General features: G+C 32.6%; 2 protein-coding genes across 2 annotated transcripts; one reads left to right on the top strand and one right to left on the bottom strand.

Annotated features, from left to right (window-relative positions):
* The first annotated feature begins 13,343 nt into the window (after positions 1-13,343).
* On the top strand, positions 13,344-20,634 carry LOC112735543 (uncharacterized). Its single transcript, XM_025785074.1, has 4 exons — positions 13,344-14,576; positions 14,711-16,102; positions 16,664-17,482; positions 20,518-20,634. The coding sequence occupies exons 1-4, from the start codon at positions 13,344-13,346 to the stop codon at positions 20,632-20,634; spliced, it is 3,561 nt and encodes a 1,186-aa protein (XP_025640859.1).
* A 2,607-nt stretch (positions 20,635-23,241) lies between these two features.
* LOC112734025 (putative pentatricopeptide repeat-containing protein At5g40405) lies at positions 23,242-25,722 on the bottom strand. Its single transcript, XM_025783200.2, has one exon. The coding sequence runs from the start codon at positions 25,492-25,494 to the stop codon at positions 23,629-23,631; it is 1,866 nt and encodes a 621-aa protein (XP_025638985.1). The 5' UTR covers positions 25,495-25,722; the 3' UTR covers positions 23,242-23,628.
* Between the last annotated feature and the right edge of the window lie 2,058 nt (positions 25,723-27,780).

Here is a 27,780-nt window from a genome sequence, read left to right as displayed (position 1 = left end):
TTGATTTAAAGTAAAATTAAAATTTTTTATTAGGATTTCTCTTGGTTCATAGATAATTAAGCATGCTATTGTGATTCTTGGGTTTGTAATTCGAATTTGTTTAGGGTTTGTAATTTAGTTTGATTAATTTAAGTTAGATTCAATACAATAGATTTTAAATTGTTGAAGTGTTTGGAATTCACTAATTTTGTTATTTCCTGTGTTGATGACTATTTTGCTGATAAATTATTTCTGAGATTATTTAATTTTAGTTTAATTTAGTTTAGGTTTAGTTAGAATTTCAATTTCAATTTTGAATCAGTTTTAAAGTTATTTTAGCATTAGTTTTCTAATTTTAGTGGATTTAGGTTGATGAAGTTAGGCTAGATTCAATACATTAGATCTTGAAATTGTTAAAGTGTTTGAAATTGCCTAGTTGTATTCATTGCTGTATTGATGATTGTGATTATTAGAAATTGTTGCTGAGATTGTTTGCTAATTATTTAATTTTAGTTTAATTTAGTTTAGGTTTGATTGAAATTTCACTTTCAATTTTGAATCAATTTTAAAATTAGTTCAGGGTTAGTTTTCTAATCTTAGTAGATTTAGATTGATTAAGTTAGGTTAGATTCAATACATTAGGTCTTGAATTGTTGAAGTGTTTGGATTTATCTAATTTTGTTAATTGCTGTGTTGATGACTGTTTTGTTGAGAAATTGTTGTTGAGATTGTTTACTAATTATTTAATTTTAATTTAATTTAGTTTAAGTTTGATTAGAATTTTATTTTCAATTTTGAATCAGTTTTAAAGTTAGTTTTCTAATTTTAGTGAATTTAGGTTGATTAAGTTAGGTTAGATTCAACACATTAGGTCTTGAATTGTTGAAGTATTTAAAATTATCTAACTGTGTTAATTGTTGCGTTGATGACTGTTATTTGCAAACATCTCGACAGTCATAGGTGTTGTGCATTAAGCTGCTGGTCGTGGTCGTAGCTGTGGTCGGGGTAGAGAGATGATTTCTTTCGGTAGTACCCCCGAAACTTCTAGATCTTATCCCTCTACTCCAACCACGCCAGTGACGCCACAGGTTGCGGATAATTTAGCGGGCCAGCCGTTCATCATGGTCTCTAACTTCAACTATGTGCCTTTGTTCACGGCGGCGACGCCGCCTTCAACCGCTCAGCAGCCCGTATCCACGACGACGCCAACTCTAGCGACAAATGCCGCGGCCTCGGAGTCTAGTCACGGAAGTGAGACAGCAGCCGATGCCTCTCCATCACCTTTCACCACACGGTTGCGCATTTGGCCTGATGACAGCACATGGTAAGTATCACGTTCAATGTTCATGTATTTTCTATTTATAATTATTGTTAAAAGTGCCTGAGTTATTTCTAGTTTAGTTGATTTAAGTGTTAATTGTTGGTTATTGTTTTCTACTTTTCATGATTATAATTTCTGTTATTGCTGAAAGTTTCTGAAACCTGATTCCTATTTAGTTGATTTAGGCTGATTTGGATTGGTGGTTATTATTTTCTAGTTTTCATGATTATGATTCCTGTTATTGCTGAAAGTTCCTGAAACCTTATTTCTGTTTAGTGAATTTAGGTTGATTTGGATTGCTGGTTATTGTTTTCTAATTTTCATGATTATGATTCCTGATTCCTGTTTTCTCAAGGCCAAGGGATTGGCGACGACGACGACTACCTGGATCTGTAGATATTAGGTTTTTGTTTTATTGTTTCATACATTTATTTGGTGTACTTGACTTTGATTTAATTTACACATTGTACTACAATTTATTTATTTTTTACAAAAATTCTTCATTATTTATGAATTGATAACTAATTATGCGAAAAAATTTAAAATTGACCATTTATTTCAAATTCAAAAAAAAAATTGACATTACCATCGGAATTACCGTTAGAATAATCCGACGATAACATGGCGCAAAACAACATATTTTAGCGCGAACATTACTGTTGGAAAAAATTGCGGATAATCAATTAGTTTTTTGAGCTGGTAATCCGTCATAAAATTCGACGGTAATTATCGTCGAATGAAATAAATCCGACAGTAAATATTTATCATCGAGATTTATACCATCTGATTATTTCCGATGATAAATCTGACAATACTCAATATTTTTTTTGTAGTGATTTGTGTTTTTTTTTTAAATTTTAAACTTTTAAAATACCTGATTTTATGACATAGTACATATAAAAAAAACTCTCGATATAATTAATTTAGCCTCTTTATTTTTATTTTTACTGCAAATAAAATACCGCTTTCTAATTTCAAGAAGTCGTTCATTAATTTTTATCTATTATGCCCTCTATTATTAAATAAAAAGAAAAAGTTAAAAGATTACAGAATTAATAGAGAGAAAACAATATTAAGAATACTTTATTTAATGGGTTAATAGTCAAATTCATTTATGAAAGATCACTTATTCTTTAAATTAGTTATCAAAAGATTTTATTAGTCATATTAGTCTTTAAAAGATAAAACGTAAGTCAAATTAGTCATTCCGTTAGTTAGATGATGACGTGGTAGGTTAATGCCACGTGTCACAAGATAATTGGTTGACGTGTCAGGTCAGTGACACTTAGTACGCCACGTGTCATTTGACATGTAAAAAAATTATTTATAATCAAAATAGTCCCTAAAAGTTCAGACGTAAATCATTTTCATCCATAAAATTTTAAAAATTAATCAAATTAGTCCTTATATAAAATTTTTTTATTTTTTTATAATATTAAATTTAAAATATTTTTTTTATAATACTAATTTTAATATTATTTTTTAGACTTTAATAAACAAAATTCTCTTTACATAAAATAATAAAGATAATTAAATTATTATAAAGTTATTTTGTCATTTGTATTTTAAAATTTTATATTTTTAAAATGTAATTTTTTTATAGTAAATTTTTTTAAACGAGTTTATCAAATTATTGTTGATTATATATTTAAAAATTTAATATTTTAAATCTCACTAAATAATATAGTAGTTATTTTAAAATTTAAATCTTTTGAATTTTTAAAATTATAATTTTATTATTATTTAATTTATATGGTAGAATTTAATAATTAAAAAATTGATTTGTGGGATCACTTGTTGAATCTTACTATTTTAATATAGTCGACTAATATGACTAAAAAAATCTTTTGAGAACTAATTTAAAGAATAAATAATTTTTTAGAGATAAATTTGACTATTAACTCTTATTTGGTTTTTATCTTTTAATCTTTTATATTTTTAATAAAATTTAATGATTATTTATAAAAAGACATTTAATATGAAATGGAATGAACATATACATAAAGCATATATAAGGTGAAACAAAAAAATAAATATAAAATAAACGCAAAAAATTTTGAAGTCGTACACATAATTCATGAAGTCGAACATAAAATAATAATTACATAGAAAAAAAATAAAAAAGCAAAAGAAAAAAGAGAAAAAATGAAACCTAAGAGATCGTTTGAACGAGTAAGTTTCTACGAAAATATATTTTTTTTAAAAAAGTAAAGATAATTTTATGTTTAAATATCTAATATAAAAATATTCTTTTATTTAGTAATTATATTTAAGTGCAATAATATAAAATATTATTTATTTAGTTATTATATTAAAAATATTTTTTTAAATAAAAAAGTTCTTTTTAAAAAAAAATATAAATAGTAATTTAAAAAATTTTTAATATTTTTATTTTTATTATTAAAATTTTTTAATCACACTAAAAATTAAAGAATAATTTTTTTTAACAACTTAATAACATTCAAACAAATTTTAAATTTTTGTGTTATCATCTATAAACTTACGTGAATTACTTAAAGAATAAATTACCATTTGTACCCACGAAAGTTGAAAACGCTGATATATCTACCCATAGAAAAAAGAAATTACCACTTCCTCCTCCTCCTCCTCCTCCTCCTCCTCCTCCTCCTCCTCCTCCTCCTCCTCCTCCTCCTCCTCCTCCTCCTCCTCCTCCTCCTCCTCCTCATCATCATCATCATCATCATCATCATCATTATCATTGTAAATCTCGCAAATAATTAGTCAATAAATTAATTATTATTCAAATAAATTAAAAATTAAATTTTTATAATCTAGAGGAGTAAAAATATTAAAAATACGAATTTTAACACTAATTTTAAAGATTTTAGTTCAAAAACAGATCAACAAATCAAACCGATCGGACCGAATCCATACCAGCCCAAAGTCCACCTATAAGACAAGCAATGAGTTTCTTTTTTCTTCATTTAATTCCTGCGGATACGTTGAGGAGGAAATCAACATTAAAACCCTAAACCCCCTTCAAAAATTCAATCGTCCGTAACTCTTAATTCGAAGCTACAATTGACGAGCTGTTAATGGTCACGTGTTCGTCTCGAAATTTTCTTCAATTCTATCTGAATAAAGTGGTGAGAATTTCAGTTCTCCTTCTTCTCAATTTTGTGATTTTAGAGTTTGGATATTGAGGAATTGAATGATTTTGATGGTTTAAGTGAACTCTAGCAGCGGAAATCACTGGGTTTTGTTCAATTGATATGTGATTAAGGTAAGGAACTGTTGAACCCTTGTGGATTATCGAATTAGTGAACCCTATGATGATTATAGTGATATTGTGTGAATTAGATTGTGTTCTTGTTGATTTGGAGTTCAATTGGGCGGTTTGAAACGAAATTCGGGTGATTAAGTTTGAGGAATTGATGTTTCGAAACTTGGAGCTTGTGAAAGGAGAAGTTTTTGAGGTGTTATGAGTTTAGGGAGGAATTGGCCAAGGTATGATTTTGGTTTCTCGTAGTTAGTGTTTAATGTTACGTAAAAACTTAGGCTAAAAGACCTTAAGATAGGATTGAACTGAATGAATTATTGATGGATTGTGTATATGGTATATGATGTGTGGTTCGGCTTTTGTAAATAATTTGCTATTGGAGTTTGTTGGTTTTGAGAAAAGATTTAATATTGGGATTGGTTTGATTTTGAAATAATTTGATACTAGAAATGAATTGAATGATTGAGAGGTGTTTGGTTTGGTGGTTGGGACCCTTGAAGGGTGGCAGAAATTTAAGTTTTAGAAGAGATACTGTCAAAATTTCTATAAAAATTAGGGTTTTGATTTGAAGTGTTATTTTAAAAAAAAGAAAAGATTAATATGTGGCTCGTATATTTGAGACTATTTACTGACCCTCTATCGCAAGATGTGACCGGACACTTTAACTTCTCGAGTTCCCCCATGGGCATGCATATATATATATATATATATATATATATGGATTTTGAATATTATATTATTGAGCTTGGAGTTTGACTCCATGGAATATTATTGAGTTTGGAGTTTGACTTCATGAAATATTATATTTGAGTTTGGAATTTGACTCCATGAATATTATTTTTGAGCTTGGGGATGCATGCACAGAGGGACTATCCAATGGTTAACTACCAAGACATGTCAGGTTGGCTATATAATCGACAGATGAGACTCATCAGCCATAGGACAAGCATACATCATGTGTATTTGTATGTTTTGTTTGGGTGTGCATTATTTTGGTTTGCTTAATTTCTTAACTCTGCTTATCTGCTACTTGTTCTATTTGCTGTAATTTCACCTCTGTCTGTGTTTTCCTTACTTGAATTGTATGTGTATATTTTCTGAGAAATCCCTCTTGGTGGAGGTGTGAGGGGGTTGTTCCACTGGTGATTCGGAGGGTTGGAGGAGACAGAAAGTAAAGTGTTAGATTAAAGTTAGATTTAAAACTTGAATACCTTAGATAACTTGCTTAATTTCTGGTTTAGTTGGGTCTTTAAGCTGAAATCTGAGTCTCGAAGTTCTAGAAATGCCTCTGACTTTCTCGGAACCTTTTATATTAACTATTTGGGCACTTTTACCATGTTGAGAACCTCCGGTTCTCATTCCATACATATTTCTATCGTTTTTCAGATGCAGGTCGAGAGGCACCTCGCTGAGCGTCTGGAGTTTCCTGTGCAAGCGAAGTTTAGTTATTTTGTGATGCTGTATTTTGTATCTACGCTATGTATATATTTATATAGATTCTCCTTTGTATTTATTTTATGTTTGTCCCTCCTAGAGGTTGACTTGGAGAAATAGGTGTTTATTCTATAGTTTGAGTTTTATTTTGAGTTATATATATATATATACTCTGTCCGACCTTAGCTTCGCAGGTCGAGTTTGGAGCTTGATATATGTGTTTTGGAACTCTGATATGTATATTATGTTTTCAGCCTTCTTATGATTTTATCTATCCGTTTTACAATTAACATTGCGAGTGTGACACGATTTTCTGTTTTCACTTTTGTTTAGCTTGTTTTTCAAGGCTCCTAGATATAATTTCTTTCAACTATATTTATGTACATATTTTACTTTTAGAGGTCGTAATACCTCGCCACCTCTACTTTACAACTTAAGCATAAGGCTTTGTGTGGTAGGGTATTACAATCATCATCATCATCATCATCATCATCATCATCATCATCATCATCATCATCATCATCATCATCCTCGTCGTCATTGTCGTCTTCTTCTAATGCGTATCGTCGTTATCGTTATCGTCATTATTTCTGAATTTAATTTTGGTTTATTTTGAATATAATTTTGGTTAATTCCGGAGTGAATTAAGGTTTATTTGCTCTCGTTGTTATATACAATTCAAAACTCTTAAAACCAAGAAAAAGAGAAGAAAAATCAAATAAAAAAAAAGAAATAAGAATAAAAAACTCCTCAAAACTCCTCATCATGTTATTCTTCTTCTTGTCTTGTTCATCTAATCAAACAAAGAAGAAGAAACACATAATACTGCAAAATTATTTGATGAATTTGAATATATTTTTGTTCATGATTTAATTTTGGTTCATTCTGAATATAATTTCGGTTCATTTTTAAGTGAATTAAGGTTCATTTGGTCTCATTGTTCTGTAGAATTCAAAACTCTTCCTCCTCATTTTCTACTTCTTATTCTTCTTCTTCTTTATTTTTTTTCTTCATCATCTTCTTCTTATTTCATTTTGGAATAAACGACCATTTGTACCTATAAAAGATGAAAATGCTGACATATGTACCCACATTAAATCGAAACTAAACTTGTACCCATGTAAGATGCTCTCCGTGTGACAAAAGTACCCTATCTTTAGAGGGTTGGAGTGCCACGTAGGGTACTTTTGTCACACGGAAGGCATCTTGTGTGGGTACAAGTTTAGTTTCGATCTAGTGTGAGTACATATGTCAGTGTTTTCATCTTTTATGGATACAAATTGTCATTTATTCTTTCATTTTGTCATAATCCTTCTTGTTTCACTCTTTTGAGAGGAATAAAACCAAGAAAAAAAAGAAGAAAATCAAACTAAAAAAAAAAAGAATAAAAAACTCCTCAAAACTCCTCATTATGTTCTTCTTCTTCTTCTTGTCTTATTCATCTAATCAAATAAAGAAGAAAAAAACTCATAATATTACAAAATCACTTGATGGATTTGGATGCGTTTTTGTTCATAATTCAGTTTTTGGTTTATTCTAAGTATAATTTTTTGTTCATTCTCAATATAATTTCATTTATTTTTGAGGAATTAAGGTTCATTTTGTCTTATTGTTTTGTAAAATTTAAAACTCTTCCTCTTCACCTTTTAAAAAAAAGAAACATCAAGCAAAAAAAAGAACGCGATCATAAAGAAAAAACACGTGAATAAGAAGAAACGCGAAAAAGGAGAAGGAACACGAAGAAGAAGAAAAAAATACGGAAAAAACACGTGAAGAAGAAGAAATGTAAAGGAGGAAGAGGAGGAGGAACACAAATAAGCCGTTCGTGCGTGTAAGACACATCTTTTAATAAAAATAATTTTTGTTAATATTAAACCTATTTAAAAAAATTTAGATAGAAATAATACTTGAATGTGTAGCGCCCATTATTAATATAGTAACACAAGAGCATGTTATATTAATAGGATCGAAAGATCTCCACTTTGAGTTGTGACTAGATCCTTTCAAACGTTGAGCCATCTATAGAGATAGTCGAATGGATATAAAAAGACTGGCAAATTAAATATTCTGAACAAGGAATGAAGGGCCAGTTCAAAAATGTAAAGGTGAAGATCAAATATTTAAGTATTATTTCTTAAAGTTTTATATCTCTACCAATAAAAATGCGATGAATTAATTACTTAAAATTCAAATTAAAAATGAGAGACAATTATGTTATGTCTTAAATGTGTACACGATTAAATTGAAAATGGATTCTCTCAATTTTTTTTTATAATCGAGGAAATAAAATATAATTTCTCACAATTAATTTTATAAGTGAAACTAAGAGAAAATATGAAAAAAATATTAAAAGTTTAGAAATTACACTTTCTTTCCTTATTTTTTTTAATAATTGAGAATTTTTCATTATAAATGCGTCATAAATAATACATAAAAAATATTTTATCTTCTAGTTTTCAGGATTCCAGAAATATAAAGAAATTACTGAGATCAAATGTAGTAAAAAAAAAATATTCAAACACAGGGAAAAAAATATCTAGTGTTTCTCGAGCAGTTACTTGGTTATCTTATGTTGGTTTTAGAATGGATTCTATGGTTCTTAATAGAAATTTGTAGTTAACAAGTTGTATTAAACAATCAGTTGTAGGAGAATGGAAAACTGTAACAACGTACGCGGGTTTGTTTATTAATGAATTAATTCATTGAAGAAAATGCCATGGCCATGTACAAAACAGTGACAGCACCGCCCATTCAGAAATCAGAATTCTTTATATATAAACATTCAAATTCCAATACCATCATTATTAACGTGCCCCTTTAGATATAGTATCTAATGTGTTCAAGTGGCTGAATATAATATCAGATGTTCTTTTCAATTAAATGAAGTTTGAAATCCAGATTAGGGATGAAAAGTTGGGTTGAATCCAACGAATATTAAAGAACTCCTTTTGCACGTGGATGTTATTGTTACATGATGTATTTCGTTTCGGTAAAAAAAAATTATGTAAATTTGTTTTATTTAGTATTTATTAATTTTAATAATAATTAATAAATATTAAATAAAATAAATTTTGATAATTTTTTATCAATTTTTTTATTATTAAATATTTTCGATTTTATTCACTGTATATTGTCATTATATGGTGATTAGCCACTTGCAATTTAGAATTGGTCAAAGTAGATCCCCGTGAATCCAGGGCAAGGTAATGGGAACATTATGGGTAGGCTTTGATGCCATCTAGGTTTGAAATTTATCTTATAGAAGAATGATATACATGTTTTTTCCCCTGCTTTTTAGGCTGTTTATCCAAAAGAAGTAAAGAACTCTATTTTATGGGTATAATTTAATCGGATTGGTTCTAATTTAAGTGAAAAATATATCTGAACTAATTGAAGTGTAATTAGGTTGATTTGGATTGAGTATAATTTTTACTCAGGCCCCAGACAGTCTAGCCTGATTTAAAATCAGGTTGGTTCGATAAATTGAAATAGAAAATAAAAAAATTTAGAAAAATAAAAAATATTGTGAATATTATAAATATTGTATAAAAAATAAATTAAAATTACAAGCTATCATTATAGATAAATACTGTCGCAAATTAATATTATAACATATTAAAAATACAAAGTAACATCAAAGATTAATATTATTAATTATTTTTTAATTTAATATATAAGAAAATTTTGGTATTCAGTTGGATTGGCTTTTCGGTTTTTGCAAAAACAGAATCCGATACTCGATCGAAATAAAAACGGATCTAATAAGATTATGAAAAATGCTACTTATCTTTTAAAGTTATAGTTTTTAGTCAATTTTTTTATTCAAATAATATTATTTAATTAATTTAAATACACATTTTTATAAAAAATTACTTATTTTTTTATGAAAAATTACTTATTTTTTAGTTTTTTTTTAAGGTTAAATAATGGACAATTTTTAAAAAATACTTAATTGTACTTAAGATTATACTCGATTATCTGTTGGCTACTAGAATTAACTAAATTGGATCGGTTTGGTATTTTATCAGATAATTGAGTTATTCGGACTCACTTATATATATATTGGAATATTTTTTTTGTTATTATTATTTTTAGTATTTTCAATCAATTTATCATTATTCATATATTATTGTGCTCTTCCCTTTGTGTGTGTGTGAGAGAGAGAGGAGCTAATTGGTTATGTATATATGGTATATAAGGTAGCTTTTCGTGGAGAAACAGACAGAGACGGAAAGATTGAGACTGAGAGATAGAGACTAAGAGACAGATATTGAAATAAATCTCAGTATTCTGTTTGGTGTAAAGTGAGAGACATAAATTGAAACAATAATGAAATTCTAATTTAATTTGTACAAAAGGTAAAATTGAAATTAATTAATTAAAATAAAGATATTTTAAGTATAAAATGTTATTAAAGTTTTAGTCTCCATCTCTAAAAATTTTAGTCCCCTGTGTCTCCACTTTTTGGAGGTACTAAAATATTGAAATTTTGGAAATAGAGACAGAAATTTTAGTACTAGTCTCTGAACCAACAAACATGATACTGAATCTTAATTTTTCAATCTCTGTCTTAGTACCTCAAAACAAATGTTATCTAAATATTTTCAAGTGTTTTAAAAATTTTAGTAGTTCAGTACGTAGTTTTAATTAGTGATTTTTATTATAAAATATATATAATTGAGATTCATGGTTAGAGTTAATGGAATAGTAATTTTTTTAGAATATCAATATGTTTGGAATATTTAAATTTTTTATATTATATATATTTAATAGTAGTGGAAATATATTACATGTATAATAAAAATTAGTTACTAAATTAATCGTTTGTATAGAATAAATATTAAAATATAAAATATATATTAAAAATAAAAATAATATATATTTATATATAACTATATGATAGTTAATAATGTAGTGACTTATTTTTTATATTAACATAATATTTTTGTGTAGGGATATTGATCAAAATACTTTGATTGATTTTTTATTTGTTTAGTATTGATTCTCTTATTTCTTTTTTTCACTACTACCACTAAGAGAACTTTTTCATAAGCTATCAATACTGTGACGAACAAAATCATAAACAATAAAAAATAAATAAATTTTTTGTCAACTGTCTTTTAATTTATATTAAGAGAAAGATATGTTGAAAAAGTTAACATAAATTGATTATATCTAAAATTATATATTTATTTTAGTGATAATTAATAAATATTAAATAAAATAACTTTTGACAATTTGAGCTGATTTTTATTATTTTTTAAATATTATTGTTAAATTAAATACATAATTATTTACCAAAAAAGAATACATAGTTAAATTTTATTGAAAGAACAAAAACAATAATACTTGGCACCTGTTATTTTAGAGTGGGTATCACAGAATTTTTTTACCTTTTGTTTTCAGAATCTATATAATTATGTTAAATTATATTTAACACATAGTTAGCATCGATCTTTTTTATTCGTTAAAACTTTCACGTGAAAAACAATCCATTTGCTTCCCGTAAAAAGTTTTCCATGGATGACGAGTCACACCTCAGTCACATGCATGGTTGTACACTTGTATGGGTTGTAAAAACAATTCATTATTGCTGTCTAGGGGTTGTACATATTAAAAAAAGGTACTTAATTATAATTATATGGATTCAACTTTCAACCATACTTTGAATTTTGAAAGATTTAACAATGCAATTGTTATGCTACCGATATAAAATAATTTTATACTATTATTCATTATTAGTGATAGATTATATTTTATTTTCTAAAATTTTTAAAATTTAAAAGATCTAAATTCCTAAAAATAGGTTATCAAACTAGATTTTACTCTTAACAAATTAAGTTTGTAATATAAATAAGAGTAAAGTATTGTTTTTGTCTCTAAGGTTTGGGGTAAGTCTCAAAATTATTCATAACGTTTCAATCGTCCTATTTAAATCCTTAATGTTTCAAAATTGACTCAATATTGTCCTGCCGTTAGGAATCCGTTAACAGAATTGACGGCGGGACAAAATTGAGACGATTTTGAAACGTTAGACACTTAAATAGGACGAAAACGTTGGGACAAAAACGATACATAGAAATAAATTTTAGTTTTATTCCTTAATAATATCAATTTTGTACTGTACATAATATTCAATTATTTTTTAATCACATCTAAATAAATTACACTTAATCACATTATTTTCATTCTAAATAATTTTTTATATTATTATAATAACTTATAACTTTAAGTGTAAAATTATAAAAAAATAAATTTATTTAGAATAAAAGTAATGTGATTAAGTGTAATTTACTTATATATGATTAAAAATAATTGAATATTATGTACAGTAAAAAATTAATATTATTAAATGATAAAACTAAAATTTATTTCTATGTATCGTTTTTGTCCCAACGTTTCGTCTTTTTTAAGTCCCTAATGTTTCAAAATTGTTTCAATTTTGTCCTGTGTCAATTTTGTTAACGGATCCCTAATAGCAGAATAACAGTGAGTCAAGTTTAAAACGTTAGGGACTTGATTAGAATGATTAAAACGTTAGGAACAACTTTGAGACTTACCCTAAATATTTGGAACAAAAACGATACTTTACTCTATAAATAATTAACTTAAATTCAATTTATAGTCTGTTATAATATTTTTTAAGTATTAAACCTGATTTATTATTTAATTTGGCTTGATTTAAAATCTGTTGAAAGACCTAATAAATTCTTTTAACAAAAATAAAAAATTTAAATATTTAAAAAATGTTTTTAATAAAAATTACATATATGTAATATATTAAACTTAATATTTATAAAAATATTTAAACTTTTAAGAAATCAATAAAAAACTAAAAATCAATTAAATTTGTCTTAATTACAAAATTTATCTTTTATTAGTATAAATTTAGTTTTATTTTTTTAGATAATTTTATTAATATTCTGAACATTATTTACATAATTTGCCGTCTGGTAAATAGAGTCAATACTGAATACCGATGCGTTGGCGTGGTAACTTGATAATTATATTTCAAAGATTATTATTATATCTTTATTTGAAATATAAATGCCAAATCTAGAATGAAAACGTTTGAACTTTTTGGCACGAGGGCGGCTTCGGCATTCGATGGTTCTATTTTTGTTTTATGATGATAATGGGTGACGTTTTTCCTATTAGGTTATTCAGAGGCTCAGGGAGAGCTTATGTATTTTGAAATGAAAAATACTATACATCATTCAAATTTATTATTTTTAATTATTAATTTAATTTTAGTGCTCTGTTAGGGTTTCTTAGTGCTCTGTTAGGGTTTCTTAACGGAGTTCCTAGTGCCGTCAAGGCTACATTGTCAAGATCAATTAAATCTCAATACAAGTCTACGTAATCTGCATGGCTGACACAACGAGGGATGAAGATCGGATCGAGGAAGACAACCTGAAAGGAGTTAGGAATGTGATTCTACTGGAAGAGGCAGACATATCAAAAGGTATTAACGCTTGCTCCAATAGTCTCTATGGCAGACTCTTTGCTTCCAAAACCTTCTCAATTGGAACCATGGGGAATGCTTTAAAGGCTATATGGGGAAACCCGGAAGGATTTAGCGTGAGTGACAAAGGGGATAATTCCTTCCAATTCTTTTTTAATAAAGAAGTGGATGTCTTGCGTGTTGAACGTGGTTCTCCATGGCTATTCAAAGATTATGTGCTCCATGTCAAGAGATGGAAGGAAGATCAGATCTGTGATGAAGAGATTATTTCCAATTTTCCAGTTTGGGTTCAATTTTGGGGTTTGCCAGAATCGTTTAAAACCCTCGAAGTTGGACGTAAATTGGGAGAGAATATGGGCACAGTGTTGGAGGTAGGTAAATTTCAGATGCGAGGCAGAGAAACTAGGATTGTGAAAGCCAAAATCAATATCGATGCTACCAGGCAAGTGAGAGATCAGTTAATAGTGGCAGGACCTAATAAAAAGGAGGTAGAAGTGGCACTGCGCTATGAGAGACTTGGAAAGTTCTGTACCTATTGTGCAAAATTGGGGCACGAGGTGAAAAACTGCCATGATCTGCTGAAGGACACAGAGAGTGAGATGGTAAAAGAGGATAACATTGGCGAATGGGTTAAAGCTAGCCAAGTGGGAACGCGAATCTACTCTGAAGGAGAAAGAACATTCAACAACTCAACCCAAAACCAGAATAAGGCCACTCAACGTAAGAAAAAACCGGTCTTAAACTGCTTATTGGAAGAATTTGCAGGGATGTCAATGCAAGAAGGGAAACAAAGTTTGAAACCACAAGACACTGGTAACAGGGCAGCACCTGAGTCACCTCAATCAGCCAATTCTAGAACAGAATGCATGGAGGTTATCATAGCTGGTCAGTCCAATACCAAGGAGGATGAAGGGCAGCTTATGCAATTCGCTATTGGGGAGTGTCTCACCACAGAAAAAGGTAGGAAGTGGAAAAGGTTAGCAAGACAAGGTGCTGCAGAGTCAGATACTAAAAGTGAACCCAAAAAAAGGTTGATGAGTGGTATAGCTGAAGTAACTACAAAGAAAGCAAGAACAGATGATGAAAATGCAGTTGAACAGATGGTGGAGGGTGCCAGCCTACAAATGGCACCCAAGGTGCCATGAGAACTATAGTTTGGAATTGTCGGGGTTTGGGGAGACCCCTGACAATTCACACCTTAAAAGGGATCTGTAAATCCCACTCCCCCGAGATTGTGTTTATAAGTGAAACAAAGAACCAATCTCGACAGGTGGAAGCAAAACTTCGGGTATGCGGCTACGAAAACTGGCATATTGTTAACCCGGCAGGAGTGGCAGGAGGACTTGTGCTAGCTTGGAAGGACAACATTAGTGTTCAAATTATTAGCAGTGGAGAATTTTTTGTGGCAGGCAAAATTAAGGAAGTCGGAAGCAGTGAGGTATGGGCGTTCATTGGTGTCCATTTGAGTTGTTTAGAACAAATTCGATCCTTACAGTTTGAGGAGCTTATAACAATGAGCCAACACATGGAAGGAAAAGTGGTAATAGCAAGCGATTTTAATGCTATAACAAGCCAAGCGGAAAAGGAGGGTGGAGGCCAAAAATCAGCAACCACCATTGCAACATTCACTAATTTTATTGACAGTAACGAATTGGTGGATATTGGAATGGTGGGGCACCCTTTCACGTGGACAAATCGAAGACAAGGAGAGGATTTGGTGAAGGAGAGGCTTGACCGCTATTTAGTTGGGATGGAATGGAAGTTGAAGTTTCCGAATGCAGTAGTGCACAGGCTCACAGAATCAGGCTCGGATCATGCTCCAATTTTGATGGAAACCGAACCTCAATCCTGGCATAGTAAAAGGCGGTTTAAATACCAGGAACGTTGGTGTGGAGAAGAGGATGTCAAGAGAATTATCAGTGAAGTGTGGAGAATGGAAGTTGTAGGCTCGGCTATGTTCTCCTTGGCCCAAAAGTTGAAAGTTTGTAGACATAGACTAGTTCAATGGCAGAAAACTCACAAAGCAAACTCCCGGAAAGAAATTGAGGACCTTCAAGCTAAACTAGAGGAGTTGCGGGTGGCTGGAATCAATGGGGGAGAGGAGGTTACCAGTTTGGAAGAGAAGTTGGAGCTGACATATTTGAAAGAAGAGAGCTATTGGCGAGAAAAATCTAGAATCAAGTGGCTAAAAGAAGGAGATCAGAATACTAGATTCTTTCACCAGAAATTTCAATCAAGGATGCGAAGGAACAGAATTTGGAGATTAGTGGGGAGGGACAATGAGATTGCATCGAAACCGGAGGATATTGCAAAGGTAGCTGAGGACTACTTTTGCGATATTTTTACTTCTTCTTGTTCGGCTGATCCGAATCCATACTTAGAGGATTTGGAGTCTAAGGTTACAGCTTCCATGAACCGTAGGCTCCAAAGGTCAGTAACTATGGACGAGGTCAAAAGAGCTACATTTAGTGTTCATGCTCAGAGTGCTCCTGGTGATGACGAGTTTACAGCTAAGTTTTTTCACTTTTTCTGGGATATAGTTGGAGGTGACGTTTTTAAGGCAGTGAGAAGTTTCTTTCACAGTGGCAGAATTTTAAAAAGCTTCAATCATACTCAAATTTGTTTGATTCCAAAGGTGCCAGATGCCAGTGACATGACTCAGGTACGACCGATCAGTTTGTCTTCAATTATGTATAAAATTATTTCTAAAGTTATAGTGCACCGATTACAAGGTATTATGAATAAAATTATAAGTCCAAATCAGAGTGCGTTTCTCAAAGGAAGACTCATTTCAGATAATATTCTAATTGCCCATGAATGTATGCACTATTTGAAAAATAAGAGAAGTGGGGCAGAGCATGAGATGGCTATTAAACTAGACATGAGCAAGGCTTATGATAGGGTTGAATGGCATTTTTTATGGTATATTATGGATAAGCTGGGGTTTGATGGTAAATGGATTAACTGGACTAAGGAATTGGTAACGACTGTTTCTTACTCTGTTGTTGTGGAAGGTCAACCATTTGGCTATTTTAGGCCAAATAGGGGCATCCGACAGGGTGACCCCCTATCTCCATATCTCTTTCTTTTTTGTGCAGAAGGACTTTCCTTCTTGCTACACAAGGCAGAGCAAAACAGATTAATTCAAGGAGTTCAAGTTAATCGGAGATGCCAAACAATTAATCACCTTTTGTTTGCTGATGATTCAATCCTTTTTTGCAAGAGCGCACCTAATACAAGCCAAAGCATTCTAGAATTGCTAGAGACCTATGAGGGTTTTAGTGGGCAAAAAGTCAATTTGAATAAGTCGGCTATCTTTTTCAGTCACAACACTCCTCAGAACACAAGACTAGCAGTTGCTCAGACACTAAATATTGAACATATCGGAGCACAAGACAAATACCTGGGACTGCCCTCTATAGTTCAAAAATCAAAGAAAGCAACCTTTGGAGCTATCAAGGATAAAGTTCAGAAGAGAATTATGGGTTGGAAAAGAAGTATATTGTCATCAGGTGGCAGGCACACGCTATTGAGAGCGGTGGGAGAGGCGATTCCTATTTATACACTCTCTTGTTTCAAGCTCCCGGACACGCTGTTGACTGAGATTCATAGCATGCTCTCGCAATTTTGGTGGGGTCAAAAAGGCGCAGAACGAAGAATGGTTTGGATTAAATGGGACACAATGACGAGACCAAAGAAAGATGGAGGGCTGGGGATCAAGGATCTAAGGGCGCAAAATTTGGCTTTATTGGGCAAGCAATGTTGGCGTCTAATGAAATACCCTAATTCTACTATATCAAGAATGCTCAAATCTAAATATTTCAGATATACAGATTTCCTACATGCAGAGATAGGAAGCGTACCGTCGTGGGGTTGGAGAAGTGTTCTTGAAGGGCGCAAGGTGATCGAGAAAGGCTTGTTATGGAAAATAGGCTCTGGCACTAATGTTCGCATCTTCCAAGACCCCTGGCTCCCACCACCAGTGCCCCTTAATGTCCCTCAAAATGCACTCACAATCCCGCCAAATATGCAAGTGTATTACGTTAGTGCGTTACTAAATCCTGATAGAAGTTGGAATAAAAATCTGATTGAGTCGATTTTTTCAGTTGATATATGCAATAAAATTTTTTCAATCAAACCAACAGAGGAGGAGGATGAAGTTAATTGGTGCTGGACAAAATCTAGTATATATGAAGTTGGGTCAGGATACAAAATTGCTTATGGATTCTTTCATTCTCCTACTTCATTGAGGTCCCAGAACATACACAACAGAGTCTGGAATAGCATTTGGGAGTTGAAATTACCACATAAAATTAAGATTTTTCTATGGAAAAGTCTTCATGAAAAGCTTCCGGTGTTGCAACAAGTTCACAGCCGGTTCGCATCCACTCCTGCCACTTGTCCAAGATGCATGTTGAAGGCTGAATCAATTTCTCATGCTTTGTTCCAATGCCCCTGTCTTCAATAATATGGAGCCTAAGCTTAATAACCCCTGACCTATGGATGAGAGAAGAAGAAACTTTTTTCAATTGGTGGCAACGAGTCTTATCCTGGGCAGTGGCTCAATTCGACGGTAGACAAAAGACCCTCCTCATAGCGGCGTTGTGTTGGAGCACTTGGAAAGCGAGGAATCGGTGTGTTTTTGAGAAGGTAATAAGCCCAGCACCAGAGATAGTGAAAGAAGCTAGCAATTTAGTGCGTGAACTCGTGAACCATACCTGATAGATGCTACTTTTTCTTTACTCTTACTTTACTCTTCTTTAAGCTCTTAAGTCTTTCAGTCACAGGCTCACAGCTGATGATAAATGGGAATACCCAATTCTTTTGTACTTCCTTATGGAAATACTTTTATTTTATATTAATAAAATAATATTTATCTTTAGAAAAAAAATTATTAATTTAATTTTATTAGTCTAATTTTTTAATTTTTAATAATTTTAATATTTTTATTTTATATATTTTAATATTAATGACTAACTGATTATTAAAAATAATAAATTTTAATAATTTTTTAATATTTATCTTTTAAAGTTTAAATAAATATATTTTTTAATATATATTATCTCGATTCATTAAATTTATTGATCAAATGGGGATATTTTATAGCCTATTTCTCTCTTTTTTTTGCCAATTGATCTATTAACCGTTTGAAAACTTTTTTTAAATATTAAATTATTAGGAGTGATCTTTTTTTAAAAACGACTCAAATTATGTATTATAGATTGTCTTGGATCTTTACAAAATATATTTTATTTTATTTATAATTAAAAATATTATTTTTATAAAATAAAATTTTATATTACTATTATAATAATATAAAATATTAAAATAATTAAATATTCTCATATTTTATGTTAAAATCACCCGAAAAGAAAAATTAGCCACAGCTTGACACTAAAACTATTGTACATCATATATGATAAGATTTAGAAAAAGTTTAGAGAGTTAATTATAACTATAACATAAGTTAACTTAAATTAACTTTTTATATTTTAATTTTAAAATTTAAAAATTAAGATAGTAGAAATTTTTTTTTTATAATAAACCTCTTATTTTTTAACTAATTAACTTAATTATACTTCTAGTTAAATTTCTAACAAAACCTTAATATTTAATATCAACCGACCTCACCTAGTGAGGTATATTGAAAAACAAAACCCCTCAAACAAACTTTTTTATTTATATATTTTTTAATAATAGTTATGTTAAATGTATAGAAAAAATTAATTATTAAAATCAATAAACAGAATAAAATATATATATTATAATATAAAATATTTATTAAAAATAAATTAAATTATATATTTATATTTAATAATATATAATAATTAATTTTAATAATTAATTTTTATGTACAAATAACGTTATTGAATTCAGTAGACCGAATCTAAATTAGTTCAGACACGTTTTGAAAATTATTCACGTGATTTGAATTCCTGAAACGCAAATCGCTGGAATTTTTTATTTATAAATAAAATAAATATTTTATTTAACAATGTGCGTATTAATAAGTGTATTTATATTTTATATTGTGATTACACATTTCAGTATAGAGTTTAAATATTATGTACCTAGGATATATTACATCTACTTAGATGTACATATTAAAAAAGAAAGATTTATAATTTCATCTACTATAATTATAATTTTTATCGTTATTTATAATAAAATCATAATGGAAGAAAGACTTTTTGAAAAAAAAAAATTTTGACCAAAAATTAAAATAAGATGAAATAAAATATTTAAAATAATAATAAAACGTTTCAAATGTTAAAAGACAAAATTAGAACTTAATATGATCATTAGAGATTAAATCATTTCATTATCCTAATGTCAAATTAAAATAGTTTTCACAAGATATACTCTTTGTGAAAATGACTCAAACATTTAGTTAACTAATAACTTACATACTCAATCATAGATATAAATTAATCGGACTTTTTTTATTCATTTTATGTAATCATAACAAAAGTAAAACTAGTCAAGATATAGTAAGTATTTTTTTTTCGTTTCTTAACCAGACTTAGATCCAAGTTTTAACTGATTTTTTTTTCTGATAAATTACTTTGAACTCTCATAATAATTATTGAACTAGCAAGGAGCAACCTTTAACAGAAATGAAAACGAAATAGAAGAAAACCAAAAGTTTCAGGTTTCTACAACAAAACACACAAAAGATTTTTTTTTTTTTTTGCAGGAAGTGAAAAAAAAATACAAAATTTTAAAAGGCAAAAAGATTTTATAATTTGAACCTACATGCTACCTTAATCTTTCTTTTTGGTCTGGTAACTAAATCCTCTATATATTTTTTTAAGATTTTTTATTTTAATAAATAAAATAAATGTAGTAATTACTAAAATAAATAATTTAAAAAATATTTACCATTTTAAATTTTTTGGTCATATCTCGTTTACACTGTAAACAATATGACGTTTTACGTATCTCGTTTATACGGTAAACGATATAAGGCATGTCTGCGTCTATGAGTAAAAGTCGTTTACAGCTGCATTCCGAGCTCCCATTTGACCTTGTTAACCTCTTTCTCCCATCTTTTGACCCTTTCTTACCCTATTTTAGATTGATACGGTGATAGCGCATCAGGTGGGGAACGATGAAGACATCAACAGGCTGAACGAGACGTCGCCTTACACCGGAGCGGCCAACTTCGAGGTTAGTTGTGTTCTGTTTGTTTAATCTAAGTATGCGGCCATTGTTAGGGTAGTTCTAAAGAGGCAGAACATAGTTAAATGGTTTAGGGATAGGTCTCTATGAGGAATTTAGAAGTCTGTTTGCTTGTACAAGTATGTTATGACATAATTATTATTTTGGAACTCTGTTTTACTTGTACTAGGTTGTTAGTATTTATAACGTTTTAGTATGGATTTGCTTAGTATGGAATATATAATTTAGAGACATGTGTAGGCTAGAAACATCGAAGTATGTGCTTAAGTAGAAGTAGCTGTAAGTTAGAAAGAAATATTTGTGTAACCTCTAATGTGTTGTGTATCATGTTAAGTTGATCTAATTACTAAACCAAAAAAACCAGTATCTGGCTGAATTTTTTTTTAAGCATGAACTTTTTTTTTTATTCTTCAGAGGCCTCACCTTCTACTGCCACGACGAGTGAGTCATACCCTTCTTCCACCCGATGCCATCGTCCCGTATCTGGCTGAGGTCGGATTCGGCGACACGGTGCCCCTCAGGGACTTCACTTTTAACAATTTTCTGATTTCGGAGACACATACGTTTCATCTCCAGTAAGCAAGGAAGGCTCTTAGGGGATGCCAACCACTATCATCGGTGCTTAGTGCGGCCTTGATGGCCTGAGATTTGTCAGAGATAACCAGCATGCCGTCTTGTGGGGTCACGTGGCATCTCAGATTAGTAAGAAAGAACGACCATGACTCGGTGCTCTCGGATTCGACAATGGCAAAAGCAATAGGCAGGATGTTTCTATTCTCGTCTTGCGCCACCGCAATAAGCAATACTCCATTGTACCTGCCATACAGATGTGTGCCGTCTACAGATACAAACGGCTTGTAATGCTTGAAGGTCTCGACACATGACGGGAAAGCCTAAAAAATTTTGTCGAACATGCTGCAGTCGCGTACCAGGAGGTGTCCATCGTAGAACGGTTTGACGAGTAGGTCACAAATGGTTCTAGGAAAATAGCTCTGTAGTGTCTGAAGCAGTTTTGGCACTTTGTTGTACGACTCTTCTCAATCCCCGTAGATCTGTGCAATTACCTTCTGTTTTGCCATCCACACCTTTCTGTAGGAGGGTTTGAAGTGATAGCTTGACTGGACCGCACCTTGCAAAACCGGAATACTGACAGAGGGGTTGGATTGTATCAATGACAATATGACCCTGCAGATGAGACTGCTGTCTAACTGACGATGGTCTTGCCTCATGGTGGGTGCTAGACAATTGTGCGCTCCGCCAACCCTCCGAACCTCCCTGAACACAACAAAACAGTTTTGCTACAGCCATATCTCAAAGCTACTTAATATATCATACAGAAGTACTCAAAAGTACAATTAAAGTTGAACATATACCAGTATCCGAGGTTCCGCCGAAGGGCAATATGGAGGCTCCACTAACACCCATTGTCAGCTTGACGACACTGCACAAGGTACTTTAACCGGTCCAATTCGATCACCTGGTACTCAACACTCCTGCGAATACTGTAGTTCTTCACATCCTGAAGCACTGCCTCTTGGCTTCTGAACCTATGGCCAACCCGAAACTCTACCCAGCCGCCTAGGTTGTAATCCTCTTCACCCGTGTCAGGAAACGGAGTCCTCTCATGCATGACGTCCAGATCTAGGGTGTGATAGTGACTTGGCACTGTCGATAGCGCCGAAACTGGGTGAGGTGGAGGTAGGACATGGCGCGCCACAGTCTGGGTAGGTGTCTCCGGAACAAGCTCATCCTCATCGCCACCATTGGACGAATCACTATCTGCACTATCGGCCACATAACCATCGTCTGACTCCTCCTCGGCCTCCTCTGCCTCATCCACTGGAATGGCGACATGAATGGGCAGTGGTGCGAGAGGTCGGTTGTCCTGTACATAGGTCGAGTGTACGGAACCACCGCGACCATTATGTCCTACCTTGGCGGAAAGCTCCATTACCTGCTACTCCATGATCCTCCCATGGATGTCGAACATTAGTCGCACATGCTCGTCCCCTTGAAGTCGGAATAGTCGAAATCAGAAGACTCCATTGCCCATAGATGCCAGTAACTTATCCCCACCCTTCTGATCTCCCTCACCTCTGTACCACTGAGCTTGCTCAATATCAAACTCTTTAAATCCGACAACGTATTCACACCTTGAATGCGAAACAATATTGGATCCTCACACTCAAATATCACCCCGTTGTCACCATTTCTCATACAACAATTGGGATAAACAAGCACAACTATGTAAGGAAGGTTACCGGCCATTGATTCCTTATTTTGGTCAGAAAAACGAGACAGAAAAAGGATATAAAATGTGTGTGGAGAACACCAAGAGCTACACATCCTTTTATATTAGCTGCAAATTTGTCTTCTGCTATCTCGTTTACAATGTGAATAAGATAAGTGTATCTCGTTTACAATGTAAACGAGATATGATTGAGAAATTTAAAACGATAAATATTTTTTAAATTATTTATTTTAATAATTACTACATTTATTTTATTTATTAAAATAAAAAATCTTATTTTTTTACCATACCAGCATAAGTTTTTCACCAAATTGGAAGGCTATTTTGTCTTTTTTTTTGGCTTTTTGTGGTATTTCCTAATCCAACGAACCAAAGACTAATTCATGACATTTGTTCTTTTTTTTTTTGGGTCATATACACACATCCACTCACTCACACACACTATAACTACAACTAACAACTCAGCTTCTGCTGAGTATCGAACTCAGGTGTTGGAGTTTAAGAGGCAAAGACTTTGCCATTCTTACACAGTACTCACCCGACACTTGTTTTTGGACCAACCCAAGTTGTTTTTAATTTGGACAGAGCTTCCTCCAAATACTAAGGTACCACGGCCCAAAGGCCCAACTCCATAACTACTACAGTTATTGAAGGCAAAACTGTATTGCACAAATTCAGGAGGGAAAAAAAAGAGAGGAAGATACAAAGACAAGCTTGCTCCACCAGTTCTGGATAGGATATGTTGATCGATGGGTTCACCAATACCCCTTACAAGAGCATTGACCATCTTCAAAATGATGAAACCTGTTTCTGTCCCTCACAATAATTTCTCTATAAAAAAGTTTGGATATCATTTTTGCTACTTCATGGCAATCCCAACAAATTCTAAGATTCATAACCACCCTAATTGGAATGCCTTCCTTCAAACTAATCAACCCAAATGCAATGGCTAACCTCTCACTATGCCTACTCACAGCAACCTCTTTCTCCTCTTCTTCTATATCAAAAAGCACAGAGTTTGTGTTTGTCACATACCCTGCATTTCTCAGACACCTAGAAACCTCTTCTACCTTCAATTCTATCTCATCATATCTGGGGTGAGACTTGTCCCCAACAATGAACTCATGAGCCTCACCATCAACCTCTATGACACTACAACCAGGTAGCTTAGTCACACCTTTGGCCTTCATTTTCTGCCTCAAACTAATAACACTTTCCCAATTCTTGTAATCAGCATATATATTTGATAAAAGGACATATGCACCATCATTCTTGCACTCCAGTTCCAAAATCTTGTTCAATGCAAGCTCACCAATCTCCTTGTTCCTGTGCATCCTACAAGCGTGGAGCAACGCACTCCACGCTCCTACATGAGGCTTCATAGGCATGGTATTGATGAATTCTAGAGCTTCATTGAGTAGCCCTGATCGACCGTACAAATCAACCATCAAGCCATAATGTTCAAGCTGAGGCTCAATTCCGTACAAACACCTCATCGACTCCAAATGTCTTCGCCCTTCCTCCACCAATCCAACCACAGAGCAACCTCGTAACACTGAAATGAAGGTAACTTCATTTGGCTGAACTAGGCCATCTTTTTTCATGATGGAGAAAAGATGAAGACTCTCATGGCCAAGTCCATTCATGGCTAACCCACCAATGGCACTACTCCAAGTGTAAACATTCCTCTCCTTCATTTCCCAAAACACTTCCATGGCCTTATGAATGTCTCCACATTTCGCATACATGTCAACAAGAGCAGTCCCAAGCGACACCGTGATCCTAAGCTTGCTCCTCTCAACATAAGCATGTGCCCATCTTCCCTGATCCAATGCCCCCAATTGGGTGCAAGCACTCAACACCAAAACCATGGACACCTCATTGAGCCTCACACCCTCCACTTGCATCGCCCGGAACAACTCCAACGCCTCCCTCGACCTCCCACATTGCGCATACCCTGCAATCATGGCGTTCCAAGCAATGTAATCTCTCCGAGGCATTTCATCAAACATCTTCCGTGCAAAGTCAACGTCCCCAAGTTTCGCAGAAGCATGAAGCATTGCAGTTTGGCAAACCAAATCAGGCCTCAAAACACGTCTAAAAACTCCATAGCAAGAGCCAAGACACCCCAATTCAGCGTACATGAATATCAACCCGGTTTGCACGTGCGGGTCATTGTCGAAGCCGTGTTTTATAACAGCAGCATGAAGGCACGTGCTAGAGTCATGAGCAAGTAGCTGTGCGCACGTGCGGATCATGAAGTTGAAAGTGTAGTTGTCGGGGGAGAGGTTGTTGCGGAGGATGTGGTGGTTATAGAAATGGAAACTGTAGTGTGGTGTGGGGCCCTTGGAATATGCCCTGATGATGGAGTTGAGGGCGAAGAGGTTGGGGTGGTTGTGAGGGTGGCGGAGGAGGTGGGTGGTGGTGGTGTAAGGGAGGTTAATTGGGTTGTGGAGGGCAATGGTGGCAAGGAACTGGGCGTGGAAGTGTGGGTTGTTGAGTGTGCCGTTGAGGAGTAACTGTGCGTGAATTTGTTTGAGTTCTTTCAGGCTGGTGCTTCGTTTTATGAGTGAGATTGTTGGGTGCTTTGCAATGTTTGTTACACTCTCAATAACGTTCATCTTGTCTTATTTCTTCATCCTAAATCACCACATGCTTACATGCATGCATCTTCTTCACATGTGTTTAGTATTTACCCATTTATAACTACACTTCTTTGTTTGTTTGTTTCTTAAACTTGTATCTATTGTTGGACTCGGACTATAACCGTTGGAGGCGCAGGCCCGTTATTTTTTCTTTGGGCTTATTTCAATGTAAACAGAGTAGTCGTTGACCAAACAAATAAAAACAAATAGTTTATATGATAGATAGATAGATAGATAGACGGAGTGATTCTGATCAAAGATCCTCAAATTTAGTAATATAGTGGGGATCATTCACATGCTAATATGCTACTGTCACCTGCATTCAGCACCATTCCCTAATTGATATGGAGTTATGGACGCACTATTGGACCTCTCATGTAGCTGAATCATAATTCATATCCCATCTCGTGAATAATGATTAATGAAAATGCTACTATATATAAAAGGAAATTTACACTGTTACACCAAAAATACAAAAGAGGATATCGGATAATAAGTATAAGGGAGTAAAATAATTTGGTGAAAGAGAGGTTAAAATAAATAGAGAAGTAAAAGAGTATCGCTTTAATTTCTTCTGCTTATATCACCACTACTATTTCATATCTCAATACTTTCATTCTTTTTAGTGAAAAGCTCGATCTTTTCAAGGAGTACAGAATTCTAGTGTCAAGTGATTAAACTTTGACATTATCATCAAGGATAACATTCAACCAAAAAAAAAAAACATAAACATAACACTAATAAGTAACTAAACAATACACACAAAATCAGATTATTCCTCAAATATAATATATTAGTTCGAATTTTTTTAATTGTGTTCTTCCATCACTTGTAGTAGTCTTCAATGGTTGCTTTTGATTCCCACTCTTTTCTTTACTTGTATTCACTTTCATTAAGACGGTAAAATATAGTAATGACTAATAATGACTCACTAATTAAGTTAATTAGGTGGATAATAGTAATTAGAAAACCCTAAGAAATTAAAACTTTTCTCACACTATATATGATGACGAGCACATAGATTTTCACATATAGATGATGTCATATGTATGTCAAATTGTGAGTGAACTCACAAGATTATTACAAGAGTATGTATGTGAGACAAGGAAATCCTGCACAAAGCAGCTGGTAGAATCAGTTGAAATTAAAATGGCTGGATAGCTATGTGCTGTTGCTGCTGTTTTTGGTAATTTACAACATTCTTGTATAATTATTTATGAGTGCTAGACGAACAAATTTTGTAATTTGTAACCATCAATTAGTTATTATAATATTTTTAATAGTATGATATTACATCTAATTGTGTAAAATTATTCACTTTTTTTTATTAGTTAAGTGTTAACCAGATTTTTTTTTTTTGGTGACTGAAATAAATTAAACAAAGAAAAACAAAAGAAACAAAACAAGGAACTGCTTAAATAGAGGGACAGTCCCGTTTAAGACTACTCTTAAACTCCTCCCAAGGTGAAAGAAGCTCCACATGCGAAAGTTGTAACTTCATCGCCATCTTTGCCATAGTATCTGCCACCGTGTTTGCATCTCTCATAATCAAACGAAAGTCAACACGCCAATTCCAATGCATGATATCTCTTATTTTGAGCACCAGTGGATCAATAAACCCAAAACCATCTTGAGTAACAAGATTAAATGCTTCCACACAATCCGTCTCACAAATAACATCTCGTTGACCCACATCCCAAGCTAAGAGATATCCTCTCCAAATAGCAAACAATTCTCCTTGAAGAATACTATTACTCTCAATCATTCCCAAACACCCCCTTTGCCAGCTCCCATTACAATCTCTAATAACACAAGCAAAACCAACACTATCACCCGAACCAAAATAACTAGCATCACAATTAATCTTAAAAGTACCAATGGATGGGGGATTCCAAAAACCATTTAGAGTAGAGGGAAGGGACATACGTTGTAATTCAAAAATATTTCTAAGCTCCTTTTCTGAAGTTAATGCCAGACAAATGACTTTTTCCGGAGGCCAAGTTTCATGGGGATTAAAGATGTCGTTATTCCTTGCTCGCCATATCCACCAAAGTCCCGAAAAGAACTTGAATGTGTGCTCTCTGCTATGATACAAGAACCAGTTCTTCAAATCCAAAGGATGACAAGGAATATCCAACCTTTGCCAGACAAGCTGAGCTTTTGGACAATCCCGAATACAATGTATAACCGATTCCTGGCTAGAAAGACATCTTGGACACCTATCCGATGACGACATCCCTCTTCTAAAGCGAAAACTTGCAG

Source organism: Arachis hypogaea, chromosome 3 (assembly GCF_003086295.3).
Source record: "Arachis hypogaea cultivar Tifrunner chromosome 3, arahy.Tifrunner.gnm2.J5K5, whole genome shotgun sequence".
NCBI classification, from domain to species: domain Eukaryota; kingdom Viridiplantae; phylum Streptophyta; class Magnoliopsida; order Fabales; family Fabaceae; genus Arachis; species Arachis hypogaea.
This window is presented reverse-complemented; position numbering and strand designations above follow the sequence as displayed.